This window comes from Populus nigra, chromosome 1 (genome assembly GCF_951802175.1).
Source record: "Populus nigra chromosome 1, ddPopNigr1.1, whole genome shotgun sequence".
In the NCBI taxonomy this organism is placed as follows: Eukaryota; Viridiplantae; Streptophyta; class Magnoliopsida; order Malpighiales; family Salicaceae; genus Populus; species Populus nigra.
The window spans coordinates 29,074,878-29,089,137 of NC_084852.1; the positions used below are offsets into that span (position 1 = coordinate 29,074,878).

A 14,260-nucleotide genomic window follows, 5' to 3' on the forward strand; every position below is an offset into this window, starting at 1 on the left:
AGAAAACGATGCAAGAAACTAAAGAAATTTATGCAAGATAATTCTATTCTACCCAAATTTGCATGAAATCAATCAAGATCACCAAGAATTTCTAAGACAAGTTTTGGTTAATACCCTAGTTCATGCAAGATCCAAAATTTCTAAATTTCTTCTCCAAGAATCCTTTCAAGATTGCAATTTTGATTCTTTCTTTTGTTTTTTTTATATATATGTTTCAAATTTCTCAAGTCTCAGAGATGACCACAATTTGTTGTTTTGTATGCAATTTTTTGACAACTTTTAGACTTTTCCCTATCAAAATCAATTTTCTTCTTTCATTTTTTTTGGATTAGTCGAAACCTTAGAGAGAGAAAAACTAAGAAAACAAACCCTAGATATGACAAGATATAAAAAAAACCCTAGAATTACTTGTAATAATAAAAATTAAAGAGATATAACTTGAAATTAGTCATGCTCTGATACCAAACTGATGTAGAATTATTCCTTAGATTGCTAATTTAAGGTTTGAAGAAAAGTTTGCAACTTAAACCAACAATAACATTGCCTTGGAGAACCAAAGCTATATGCAATTAATCACCCTCACCTTATGTAGATAACGAGACGCGAATGAGAAGTATAAATCACAATGAAGTTGATAAATCCTTCAAAGAGTTTACAAGATCAATTAAGAACTTACGTCTATAACGAGACGCGAATGAGAAGTATAAATCATAATGAAGTTGATCAATCCTTCAAAGAGTTTACAAGATCAATTAAGAACATAGTATGAGGGGGATCAAAGAATGTTAGCAGGGGAAAGAAGGAAAAGTTTTCTCGATTGTCTTCAATCAAGGTTGTAGGGGATCTAGGAAAATATTTGGGATTTCCGCTTATTCAAGGTAGAGTTAAAAAGGGCTCATTTTATTTTTATCATTGACAAAATTAAAGGAAGGTTAGCTAATTGGAAGGGTAAATTGTTAAACAAAGCAGGAAGAATTACTCTGGCAAAATCTGTCCTCACATATATGCCTATTTACCTTATGCAGAACATGTGGTTGCCTAATGCTACATGCATGCAAATTGATAAAATTGTCAGGCAATTTATTTGGGGTAACCAAGAGACGGGAAGGAGTTGGAATTTGATTAATTGGAATATGGTAACTCGTCCTCGCATCAACGGGGGTTTGGGTGTGAGGGGAACAAGGTTTGGAAATATATCTCTGCTTGGAAAAATGATCTAGCATCTCCTGAATTACCCTGGTAAATTATGGGTTCCAATGCTACACAAGAAATATGTGAAGAACCAGTTGTTGGTTCATATTCAGAACTATTCTAATTCCAGTTCTTATTGTTAGAAATCCATCATTCGTGCTCTTCAACATTTGAGGAAGGGATTTATGATAAGGTTTGGTATTGGAGATGTGTCGATCTAGTATGATAAATGGTTGGAATTTGGGAGATTAGCGTCAATTCTTCCGGTAGTGAATATTAGTGACATAGACATGTTGGTAAAGGATCTTTGGGATGATGGACAATGGAACTTGGAGTCACTATCTATGATAATTCCTAATGATATTCGTTTTGGAATCTTAGCTGTCCCAATTCCTAGAGACCGAAATCTAAAGGATTGTGTGGTTTGGGAAAATTCAATTGCTGGCACTTATACTCCTCATCTTGGGTATACTTGGCTTTTAAACAGATCTAGACATATGGAGGATAATACGGGGAAATGACATTGGTTAGTGAAGCTTAAGGCTATAGAAAAGGTCGAGCACTTAATTTGGCTCATATTCCATGGCTGTTTACCAACAAACACACTTTGATTTAGGAGGAGGTTAACGAACAATCAAGGTTGTCCCCGCTGCCAATTTGCTGTCGAGGATACTTGTATTAGGGACTGTAGAAGAGCTTGGGAGGTTTGGCAGGAACTTGGTTTCATTGGAGCAACTAATTTTCTTAGTGGGAATATTGTGGAGTGGATTATTCAGCAAGTAGATTCAGACCAGGGTCATCTATTTCTTTCAGCTTTATGGTGGATCTGGAGGCAGAGAAACTGTTTTGCTTTTGAAAACCACTATGAAAGCTATGTTTGGTTGAGGAGGAATATTTGGAGAATGGCTACTAATTCTCATATGGCTTAGGGAGAAGATATGAAGGTAACCAAAGAAACAATCCAAATCTTGTGGCAACGACCTCCTTGGAATTTTGTAAAGATTAATGTGGATGGTAGCTCTCTCGGTAACCCTGGTAGGATTGGAGCTGGTGGTTTAATTAAGGCCAGTACGGGAAATTTTCTTGTTGGATTTACTGTCTTTGCAGGTGTTGCTTGCAACCTTCTTCCAGAGTTACTAGCTATTGCTAAAGGACTGAAGCTGGCTTGGGATCGAGGATATCACAAGATAATTTGTCACTCAAACTCAAAGGATGCTCTTAGTTTGTTATCTGCTAATCAAGTGGGTTTCCATAAGTACAGGGCCTTTATTTTCAAGATTAGAGAATTACTGAGTAGAGACTGGAGTGTCAGAATTGAACATACATTTAGAGAGGCTAATTTTTGTGCTGATTTTATGGCAAAGTTTGCAACTTCCTGCGACAATGGTTTGATGATCTGGGATGAGCCTCTTCAAGGCTTGAAACAGCTTCTTCTAGCAGATATCATGGGAATTAGCTTTCCTAGAATTGTTTAGTCTTTTTTGCTTTATTTTCACAGTAACAAAAAAAAAAAGACTAATAAAACAAGTCTAGGTCCATAAAAATGTCTGATCACGCTATACTAAAATAATGACTCAAAAAAACCAAAACTTTTAATTTGATCATGTCACGCACTCAAATATTTATAGGAGCTTTAAGTAACTATGAAATGGCTATTTCGACCATCAAATCTTTAAATTTTAAAAATCTCGATCCAAGATTCTAATTTTGAAAATTTTGATAGTTTTATAAATTTTTTTATGAATCAATTAATCGATTAGTTTTAAATTTAAATAGATATTATTTATATAAATCAGGATATTAATTAAAATTTTATCATAATTACCGACCATGTTATATTTCGATATCCAAATCATGACATTTATCACGGTTCGACATTTAATTAAATATTTATATATCACGGTTCTTAACAGCATGTTAAAAAATATATTATTTTACCAAAAACTTCTTGCTTATTAAGTATTTCGCAATTTATTTGCATCTTCCATGCTAATTTCACAATTTATCCTTCAAGTCTTCAACCATTCGCCTAAAATTGAGAGACCACGCAATAATTTCATTTTCACCCATTTTAATTTAGATGTATAATTTTCTGAGAATTTGATTGATTAGATTGATTGATAATCGAATAGAAAAACTAACAGAGGACAAAAACAAAAGGAAAGGAAAGAACAACAGAAAGAAAGGACCCTAAGGGCCTCTAATCCCAATTTGATCGATCTTTTGCTTATGAAACCCTGGTACAATTCCACTTGTAATGGCAGAGGAGAATGGCATTGGCGGATCCGAGATAAACGGTAGATTTGCTTCGAATGACTCGATGGAGTTACGGTGGGTGTTCCAAGACGACGACGATGAGGATGATGATGATTCAGTGATGGACGACGACAACGGCAACGACAATAGTAGACAGCGGCACGGCGGTAGATTAGAATCTGACGAGGAAGATGAAGAGGACACAGGGGAGCAACGGCTGTTTCGAACTGGCCCCCTCATCGACTCCTTCGATGTGGAAGCCCTGGAGATCCCGAGCGCCCATCGCAACGATAATTACTACGAGGTGGAAACCATTATTATTGTTGTTGTTGCTGTTATTGAATTTGGTTTGTAGAAAAAGAAAAATTGATTTGAAAATAGAAAATGTTTGGCAGGAGTTGGGTGTGGGAAGGAGAATAATACTTGCTTTTCAAACACTGGGAGTTGTATTTGGTGATGTTGGAACCAGTCCTTTGTATACTTTTGGTGTTATGTTTACAAAGGCGCCCATCAATGGAGAAGAAGATGTTGTTGGTGCATTGTCTTTGGTTTTGTACACTTTAATCTTGATTCCACTTCTCAAGTATGTTCTTGTTGTTCTTTGGGCTAATGACGACGGCGAAGGTACTACTTAGTAGTTACTACTGCTCACTTAATTACTAATTATGCCTAATTATAATCTTAGTATACATTTGATTCTATTCACTATATTGCAGGTGGTACTTTTGCTTTGTACTCTTTGATTTGTCGACATGCTAAGGTCAATCTTCTCCCTAATCAGCTTCCTTCCGATGCTCGTATATCTAGCTTCAGGCTTAAGGTGCCCTCCCCAGAACTTGAGAGATCTTTGAAAATCAAGGAGAGACTTGAGACTTCGGTTACTCTCAAAAGATTGCTTCTCATGTTAGTGCTTGCTGGTACCTCTATGTTGATTGCTGATGGGGTTGTTACTCCTGCTATGTCAGGTCTGTTTTTGTTTCTTTGGAGTTTATCAGAATTATGATATTGTTCTTATGTACGAAAAAGCTATTCTAGATATTTATTTGACGTGCCCTTCTTTTATTGTTTTTGTGCAGACCATGTTTGCCATATTTTTCTTTGGTTCCTAGTAACTAGTACCTTATGATTTACTTGGGTATCTTTGTTTGTCTCAATGCAGTAATGTCAGCTGTTGGTGGTCTGAAGGTTGGAGTAGCTGCAATTGAGCAAGGTGATCTAATATTCTGCTAGCCATATTTTTTTTATATAAGAGTTAGGGTTTCTTCTTAACTTATCAGTCCGAGTCTGGCATTATTCCTTTGAGAATTGGACATTTGGAGCCATTCATTTCCTTTCTTTCTCCTTTTTTGTTTTTGTTTGGGAATTTGGGCTCTAGATTTTGATAGGGGGCTATTGTAACCTGGACCACTGTCAAATAAATTAATAAATAAATATTGAAGGAAAGTAATTGTAACTCTGATAACATAAAACTTTGTTTGTTGTGTGATTTATTGGAGATCTAAGATAGTGTAATCATAGGTGGGGTTTGTAATCTGATTTTCCATTGAATGATAGGAACAACAAAACATGATGCAGGAAGAGGCTGTTTCTGCATGAAATAGTTTATATAGCAAAACTTTTGTAGCAAAAGCTGTAATAGACATATCATTTACTGGTTATATGGTTCAGAAGGTGCTCAAAACTATCAGGGCTGATTTATACACCCAATTTAATTTCTCTTCTAAGTCCCCAATGGCAACTAGGGGAATGGGTTCTTTCCACAGACCAATGCCCTCTGTAACTTAATGAATGTAGTGCTTGGCTTGGGCATGGATCAAGACTCTGATTCATTGTGAACATGTCTGAACTTTTCGAACAGACCGTCAATTTAAATTTACGATGTGGATGAATTTTGTCTCCAGCTCTCATGCTTTTGATTGTCATGTTGGGCTATAGTTTATGCCTAGCCCTCCTCTCCCCCTTACTGCCAAAAAAAAAAAAGGCAAAAAGAAATTTCTGGCAAGTTTTAGGCTGTGTTTGTTTTGTGTAAAATATTTTCCTGGAAAATGAGTTAAATAGTTCCTGTTTGAAATTAATTTGATTGCAACCAAATTAGCAAACCTAGCATGCCTTCTATTACATTGTCAAATATGTCCTTGCCTTTTTGTTTTTTCGCTGTGGAAAACTAGCTATAATATTCAGATAATTATTTTTGTTATTTGTTTTGTGCAGAGCATGTGGTGATGATTTCAGTTGCCTTTCTTATAATTTTGTTCAGTGTACAGAAGTTTGGGACCAGTAAAGTTGGACTTGTTGTAGGCCCTGCTTTATTCTTGTGGTTTTGTTCTCTTGCAGCCATTGGGATTTATAACCTTGTTAAATATGATAGCAGTGTCTTAAGGGCATTTAATCCCTTTCATATTTATTACTTCTTCAAGCGGAACTCAACTAAGGCCTGGCGTGCACTTGGAGGCTGCTTGCTATGTGCAACAGGTAACACACTAATATACGTTTTTTTTTGTGCTTGAATGCAATGGTGCTTGCTGTTTTTGTTTAGTTGTAAGGCTTACTAGTTGATTCCCATCTGTAAATTTGGCTGGCTTTCTAATTAGTTCACAAAACCATTTTCTTGTTTAGTGCATGGATAATATTCACATTGCTTCTAGTCCAAACTGTTATGAAGTTCGTACAACCTTAAGAGTGTTGGATAATTGATGTTTGAAGCTCACGAAAGAATTTAGGTTAATGCAGCAGAAATTTTAAAGTTCATCAATAAGTGGTGGCTGATAGAGGATAACTGGATTTGATTGGCCTAAAAAGATTGATCTTTTTGGTATTAGTGGCAATGCAGATGGCTTAATTTTCTTCAACTTATGAGAGTGTTCGATAACCTTGTCATTTCTCTTATTAAATGGAGATTGCAGTTGAGTTAACCTTGAAGGCGTGATGGAGCTATGATGTCAAAAAGTGTGGAGTCACTTAAACTACCAAGTGTCAAAGGGTAGATCCCCAAGTCTCTCTAAGCGGCACCCTATTTTTTCTAAAAATAAAAAAGCAGTAACAAAAATAGAGATGGAGGGGATTTGTTTTCTAGAGAATGTTTGGTTATGGGAAACTCCCCTTTTGCTTTCTTCTTGGGAGGATGGTTAATTCTCCATTAAGCTTTTGTAATTCCCTTTTATATGTCTACTAATAGCATGGGAGGTATGGGCCATGCCTCCAATTCCAATTTTGAGATTAAAGAAAGGAAGTGTAATTCTTACTGAATTGTCCTCTATGGATGGAAAATTAGTAGCTAAAGTACCCTCCATGAGAATTAAAGTGGCCCTTACATGATTATCTGGAATTGGAAGGGACTTGGAGAAATTGACTTGTGTTCTAGCAAGGGCAGAACACATGTTTATACAGGTTCTTTGTATACAAGTGTTTTCTATTTAGCCGAGGTCTCTTGAAGCAATTGCTCTCAAGTAAAGGCAAAAATTCTGTAGTGTAGCGTGGAACTCGTAAAAAATTCACACCAATTTAAAGAACGCCCGAGTCTTGATGATAATATGAACTTGGAAGGTGATGTTTACAGCTTTCATAACTGAATCTTATTTTACACTTTTCTTTTATGATTGCTTCTGATGGATTCTTCCATCTCTCTCTGTTTGTTTTTTTAGGATCTGAGGCAATGTTTGCAGATCTGTGCTACTTTTCTGTGAGATCTGTGCAGGTAAAGAAGCAAGAAAATACCTGTTTAATGTATCCGATATAGAATCTATGTCTTTCTCTGATTATGTCAAGTGTCACAGAATTTTATATTCGTTGTTATGTTCTGATTGCTGTTATGTTCTGATTGCTGCAATTCTGATTTATTTAATAGTGATCATTTGCAGCTTACCTTTGTATTTCTTGTTTTGCCATGCCTTTTGTTGGGTTATTTGGGCCAAGCTGCATACCTTGTGGAACATCACACTGAAAATATGGCTGAGCTAGCTTTCTTTTCTTCGGTTCCAAGTAAGGTTCATTCTTTATCTGTATCAATATGGTCTATGCAATTTAATTAAGTAGAATCTAATTGCTACTTGCACAGCCTTCTTGTGGCTTGTATTCTATGTTCTTAGAAAATAAATTATTTATTGTGGTATAAAGTTGAATTCAGTCCTGTTTTACATTTGGAACCTATTACATTTGGTTCTGTTGCAACAATTTTTATTCTGTGTCTCGCAGGTGGTGTTTTCTGGCCTGTGTTCCTCATTGCTAACTTAGCTGCATTAATTGCTAGTCGGACTATGACTACTGCTACGTTTTCGTGTATAAAACAATCAACAGCACTTGGTTGCTTCCCCCGTCTTAAAATCATTCATACCTCTCGGAAATTCATGGGTCAGATTTATATTCCTGTCATAAACTGGTTTTTGCTGGTAGTTTGCCTGGTGTTTGTCTGCTCTATCTCAAGCATCACTGAGATGGGAAATGCATATGGTAATATACTTGTTCCCTAGTTTTAATTGAATTTTTTCTTGGCATTCCAATTGCTACTGTTCATCAATTATTGAGTTTGCTTTTCTTTTCCGTTCTTTTTAATAATACAATGAATGTGTTGAAAAAAGGCCAAGTGAAGGATACATAGGAGTATACAATAAAGCACCACCAAAGAAAGAAATAGGAAATGGTCATATCTTACATTCTAGCAAATAGAGATCAAAGAAGACCAATCACGCAACATCCCAGTTTTAATTTCACCAGCAGCATGCCCCATCCCTTCAAATGCTCTGGACTTCAAAGACTTGAGTGGAACCTTTTGCCATGCAATTATACTACTGCATTTCTTTGACAGTTCCCTCCAGGTATCTACTAAGTACTGTCTTAGATATAACCCAGTGAATACCAAATAAGGACAAGATTGCATACTGTATTTCTTCAGCAGCCAAGAGAAAAAACAGAATCATTATGACAAAATTATCAACCATGAAGATGTGTGATAATGCTGCCATCAACACTAACTTGAAATGCTGGTGCAAACTTGCAGTTGACACTTGCATAGATATAACGTAACTGGTAAATTACACTGCATTTCAAAATAATTTTATCTTGAAGCGCCTTCTTTTATACATGCCCCATTGAACAAAGTTTCTCGATTCTGTAATTGCCCATCCTGAATGGTGGTAAAAATAATAAGCTAGCTTTCGATGCAGCACTTCTATATCTCTCTTATTAGTGCAAGTTTCAAATAAGTTTGGTTTTGTTTTGTTTCTCCCCCCCTTTGTTTTACTTTTTGCCATTATTTGAAAGTAATTTTTGTAGCCTGCTACATGATGTTTTAATCAATTTGCTGAATAGTGTACTTTTCTGGGTACTTGAGAATACTTTTCTTTTTCCCACTGAGGCTCGAGTAGTTTCCCTTGGAACTAAGCCAAAAAAAGTAATGTTAAGCTCACAACCCTTTAACCAATCAGCAAATGAAAGAATTTCATTGGATAAATTCGTGTGCATCATTTAAAACTTCAGGGAGACAGGTTTGTACTTCATAAGGAAATGAATCATATCTTAATAGTATTGCAGCTTTTGATTATTTGCTGAAGTTTCATAGGTTGGATGTTTCTTGTTCATAGTATGTGGCACCACAATGTTGTAACTGCTGTTACTGTTAATTTTTTGGTGATTAGTTTATTTCTTCCATACCATAATGTGAATATCTGGGAAATGAATTGACTATTGAGCTTCTTCGGTTCTTCCAATTATCTTTGGCTTGTCTTTCATCCTATTTGAAAAGCAGCGCATGTCTTTCATCCTATTTGAAAAGCAGTTACACTACTGCTATTCTTGAGTAGCACATTTCATTTATAAACAGTTGCATTGAACATCATGCAGATAGTGAAGCCATGTTTTGCTTCAATTTTTTTGGTCTGTATGCAATGTGTTGATGGTAATAACCTGCTCTGTGTCAGAGAGTCTAGTCACTTCAAAGTTATGCATCAAACTAGCATGCTTTTCTATCGCAGTGATTTATATAAACAATTTAATTGTTCTGATGGTAACCTGTTATTACAGGAATTGCTGAGCTGGGGGTGATGATGATGACAATGATTTTAGTAACTATTGTTATGCTTCTTATATGGCAGATAAACATCATTATTGTCCTGAGTTTTTTGGTTATTTTCCTTGGAATAGAGTTGGCCTTTTTCTCATCAGTTCTAGGGGGCATGGGAGATGGAAGTTGGATAATACTGGTTTTTGCTGTAGTTATGTTTCTTATAATGTTAGTCTGGAACTATGGGAGCAAGCTCAAGTATGAAACTGAAGTTAAGCAAAAGCTTTCCATGGATTTGATGCGTGAATTGGGACCCAATCTTGGAACAATCAGAGCCCCGGGCATTGGTTTGCTTTATAATGAACTGGTGAAAGGAATACCTGCAATTTTTGGCCATTTTCTTACTACGCTCCCAGCTATCCATTCAATGATTATATTTGTGAGTGTAAAGTATGTTCCAGTTCCAGTAGTGCCTCAGGGTGAAAGATTCCTTTTCCGACGAGTCTGCCCAAAAGGCTACCACATATTCCGTTGTATTGCGAGGTAATGAGTTCAATTCTTGTAAGTAGGAGTTGTCAACTTGTCATCTGATGCATGGAAATGTCCTTTCGAGTTAAATAAATTGGAAACTTAATTTCATGATGATAATTTTATTGCTAATTGTCATTTTTTTTCTTGACTGTTTAGTTTACACAGAAGTACCAACAGGGGCACCTCCCAGTGTTTAGGGTGTTAATGGGCATTAATCTTCTTATAATTATCCGTGTTCTGTTTTTCTTCTTACCTTAGTCTTACCCTGTTGCCTTACAAAGTTCAATTTAATCACTTAAACAGGTATGGCTACAAGGATGCTCGGAAAGAGAATCAGCAGGCATTTGAACAGCTGTTAATTGAGAGCCTTGAGAAGTTCATTCGTCGGGAAGCCCAGGAACGTTTGTTAGAGAGTGATGGGGATGATGATACAGACTATGAGGATGACTCCTCTAGTACAAGAGTCTTAATAGCTCCCAATGGAAGTGTCTACTCACTTGGTGTGCCCCTACTAGCCGAGTACATCAACACAAGCAAGCCCATTTCTGAAGCAAGCACATCTGAGGCGGCAAAGCCAGGGATGCCTGGAGACCCTACAGGTTCTGATGCAGAACAGAGTCTTGAAAGGGAATTGTCTTTTGTTCGCAAGGCTAAAGAATCTGGGGTTGTATATCTTCTTGGGCATGGAAACATTAGGGCAAGGAAGGATTCCTGGTTTATCAAGAAGCTGGTCGTAAACTACTTCTATGCTTTTCTGAGAAAGAACTGTAGAAGAGGGATTGCAAATATGAGTGTACCCCACTCACATCTCATGCAGGTTGGCATGACTTACATGGTTTGACAATTGATCTTGATACAAGCTTTAGCCAAGCCTTGGTAATTTTCGATACCATGTAACCGCCGTTGATTGGAAGTAGAATACACTGGTTCACACATGGTTAGGACAATTTATCGACATGAGATACATCCATGTGTTTACACATGCATACACATCTTCCTAGCTATGCCCGGCCATTAGGATTGCCAGCCCATGGAACTCTTTAATTTGGGAATTTTGTAGTGTTCATAGTTTAGGTTGTGTTTAATGCAACTGATTTTTACTGTAATGAGAGATGAATATGGGAATTAACTCGTGTAGTTACCATTTCAAAGTGACGTGAATCTGATATGGCGTGAAAATCCTGTTTCATATTGTCCTAAAAAAATTGATAACCCAGTTGAGTTTTATGAAGATGATGGTTTTCATCTGATACCACTTTGCTGTCTCTCTTGTTGACTCCAGCCATGGTGACTTTTCAACAGACTATAAGATTATGTTATCTTTCTCATTCTCTCTGAGCTCTCCATCGGCATTAAGAGAGGCAAAAACAAGAAGGGTTCTTTTCCTTCCTTTAATTTGCTTTTCTTTAGACTACGGTGTTGGGGGTGATTATAAAGAAAAGGGCTTTATATTTTCAATTCCATGGCACGAATTTTTGGATTAGATCTTACACAGATTATTCCTCTCCTTTTTTTTGTTCTTGTGATTTCTTGTGATTGTTTGTTGCTGCCATATTTTTTTTTTTTTTTTTTGTTCATTTGGAACAGATCTGGTACGTTAGGAACCAAAGAAAGAAACAAGCTCCCGAGGAAACTAGCACCAGCAGCATCACCACACAAAGCATGCTGAACCAGCTGCAATGGAGGCCACGACCAGAACATGCATAATGGAATTTCATGTTAAGTGGATCTTGTAATGATGTGATTAAGAATCGTAGTGTCGACACAGTTGTTGAGACTCAAGGTGTATTGTCTCTTTCTTGAGCAAAAAGTACTGGATCTTTGAATGGATGGAGACCCTACAAATATTGTGCATGATGGTCAGAAGTTTGAGAATAAGTCCACTTCTATCACTGAGGTTCACAAACTTGTAGATATTTCAGGTTGGCCTGGCATGTTGGAAGTACCAAGGTTAGCTTCTCCAGTTCTAGAGCCAGATTCTTCCATTGGCAGAATGCAGAATATTGATATACCTGCTACCTTAACTTCAAGTGTTGATGGAAACGAGTCCATATTCGAGGAAGAAGAATGCATTTTGGATTTAGGAACTTCAAGTTGTGAAGAGAAAGAACCTATGTATGAAGGTGAGCCAATTATATTTGAACAAGCTGATAAAACTGTGAAGTCCAAGGACAAAATCACTCCATGACAAGGGAAACTGGCAAGGAACATTTTGAAGAACAATGCTAGTCAGTTGATCTTTCCTGACCTATTTTGCTTACAAGATGGGCTTAAAGAGCGTGAGCTGAGGGTCTTCATTATGGACAATGGCGAGGAGCTTATTCCTGGGTACCTAGAATTTATCAAGGAGATAGTTCATTATGTTGGGTATAAGCCTTGTCTGTATTTTGCTAGAGGGTTTTGCAAGAACGAAGAAAGTTGCAGGTTTTCTCATGGTGTTGAAAATATGGTTGAGGTTAATGGTGGTGGTGTTCTTGTGAGTAAAATAGAGGAACTTTATTTGCAGCAACAAAACAAAACGAGAGATTGGGGACAACAGCAACTACGATGGGCGACGGATTTTGCAATTTTGGTCGGCTCCGTTGTGGGAGGAATTACTTTTTTGCAATGAGAATTTCTGAAAAGGAAAATTTGGCATCCACAGATATAATTGATGAAGATGATTCGGATTATTTCAGTTCCTTCGGACCAGTTTAAGATGTCAGGATGAAAGTATTTGAGTGGAGAAAGAAAGTAAGAAGAGGGTTAAAGACAGCAAGAGATTGTCTGCTGTTTTATTAAAATTAAGGGAATTGATTACTTACTTACTAATTGAAGGCAACCCTTACAAATATATATAGTGAATCAAATAAACTAATTTATAGCACTAAATCATGTTATGATCAACTAACAGAGTTGAAGATTAGGATGGTCATTTATTTTTGTTATAACTAAAAAATTTACATAATAAAATCTTGATAGCTCTAAAGCAATTTTCAATACTTTATCTTGTTTTAGGTGTTGCAAATTCTAATATTTATTCTTAGACAATCTTACATATTGGAAGAGGTTTAGTAAACAAGTTAACTAGTTGATCTTCAGACTTATAATAGATCAACATAACATTATCATTTTTCTGCACCTCTTGTAATAAATAAAGTTTGATGTTAAAGTGTTTGGTTTTTCCATGAAATATTGGATTGTGAGAAATTGTTATCGCTGCTTGATTGTCCATTGAGATCTTTGTTATTTCTTTTTCCGCCATGTGCAAATCATATAGAATCTTTTAAAGTCACAATGCTTGATTCACTGTTGTTATTGCTGCAATAAATTCTGCTTTTGCAATAGATTGTACCACAATGTCTTGCTTCTTGGATGACCATGAAAACATTCATGATCTTAGGTTGAAACAGAATCCAAAAATGATTTTTATGTCATCAATAAATATATCTCAATCACTATAAAAAAAGCCATACAATTTTAACTTTTGACTCCTCTAAAATTGAACACCAAAGTTGATTGTTCATTTGATATATCTTAGAATTCATTTAGTTGCTCTTAAATATATTTCACTTGGGCAATGCATGAAATGAGATAAAAGACTTGTTGCATAAAGTATATCAAGTATGGGTGCCATTAGATATATCAAACAGCCAATTAAGCTTCTAAACTTTTTTTCATCAACTCTATCAGTTCCATCTTCTTTGCTGAATTTGTTTTTTTAATTAATTTAAGTGGTTGTTGGTTTGCAATTCTGCATATAAAATTTTTTCAAAATTTCCTTTGCATACTTCTTCTAGTATATGAATATTTCATTCTTACTTTGCTTGATTTCCATTCCAAGAAAATATATCATGGAGCCAAGATCAGTCATTTCAAAAGCTTGCATCATCTTTTGCGTGAATTCTTCAACTTGTTGTGTATTGCTTCCTGTCACTAGAAGATCATCAACATAAAGTGATATTATGAGAATATCATTGTTAGTCTTCTATACATAAAGAGTTGCTTCAGACAAGCTTTTCTGAAAGCCAAAGCTTATAAGATAATTATTGTTTCTGAAATACTAGGCTCTAGATGCTTGCTTTAATCCATAGAGTCTTTTATAGCAAGTCAACTTTATCTTCTTTTCCTTGAATCACAAACCTAGCTGACTGTTCAACATAAATCTCTTCTTGCATAATACCATTTAAAAAGGTTGACTTAACATCTAACTGGAATACATTTCAGTTCTTGTGTGCAGCAAAAACAAACAATAGTATGAAAAGTATCTGAATAATCAACACCAAATATCTGAGCATACCCCTTAAC

At 36.0% G+C, this 14,260-nt stretch overlaps 1 protein-coding gene across 3 annotated transcripts; it reads left to right on the forward strand.

Moving 5' to 3' along the window:
• The first annotated feature begins 3,162 nt into the window (after positions 1-3,162).
• On the forward strand, positions 3,163-12,954 carry LOC133669617 (potassium transporter 7-like). 3 transcript variants are annotated; one of them, XM_062089833.1, is made up of 11 exons: positions 3,163-3,751; positions 3,843-4,071; positions 4,164-4,412; positions 4,607-4,657; positions 5,659-5,919; positions 7,089-7,141; positions 7,305-7,425; positions 7,639-7,893; positions 9,463-9,985; positions 10,277-10,849; positions 11,561-12,954. In XM_062089833.1, exons 1-10 carry the CDS (start codon positions 3,449-3,451, stop codon positions 10,812-10,814), a joined length of 2,583 nt encoding a protein of 860 aa, XP_061945817.1. In that variant the 5' UTR covers positions 3,163-3,448; the 3' UTR covers positions 10,815-10,849; positions 11,561-12,954. The 3 variants fall into 3 exon arrangements, with proteins under 3 accessions (XP_061945817.1, XP_061945808.1, XP_061945825.1); XM_062089824.1 differs by lacking the exon at positions 11,561-12,954 and having other exon boundaries at positions 10,277-11,162; XM_062089841.1 differs by lacking the exon at positions 11,561-12,954 and having other exon boundaries at positions 5,782-5,919; positions 10,277-11,162.
• Positions 12,955-14,260: the final 1,306 nt, after the last annotated feature.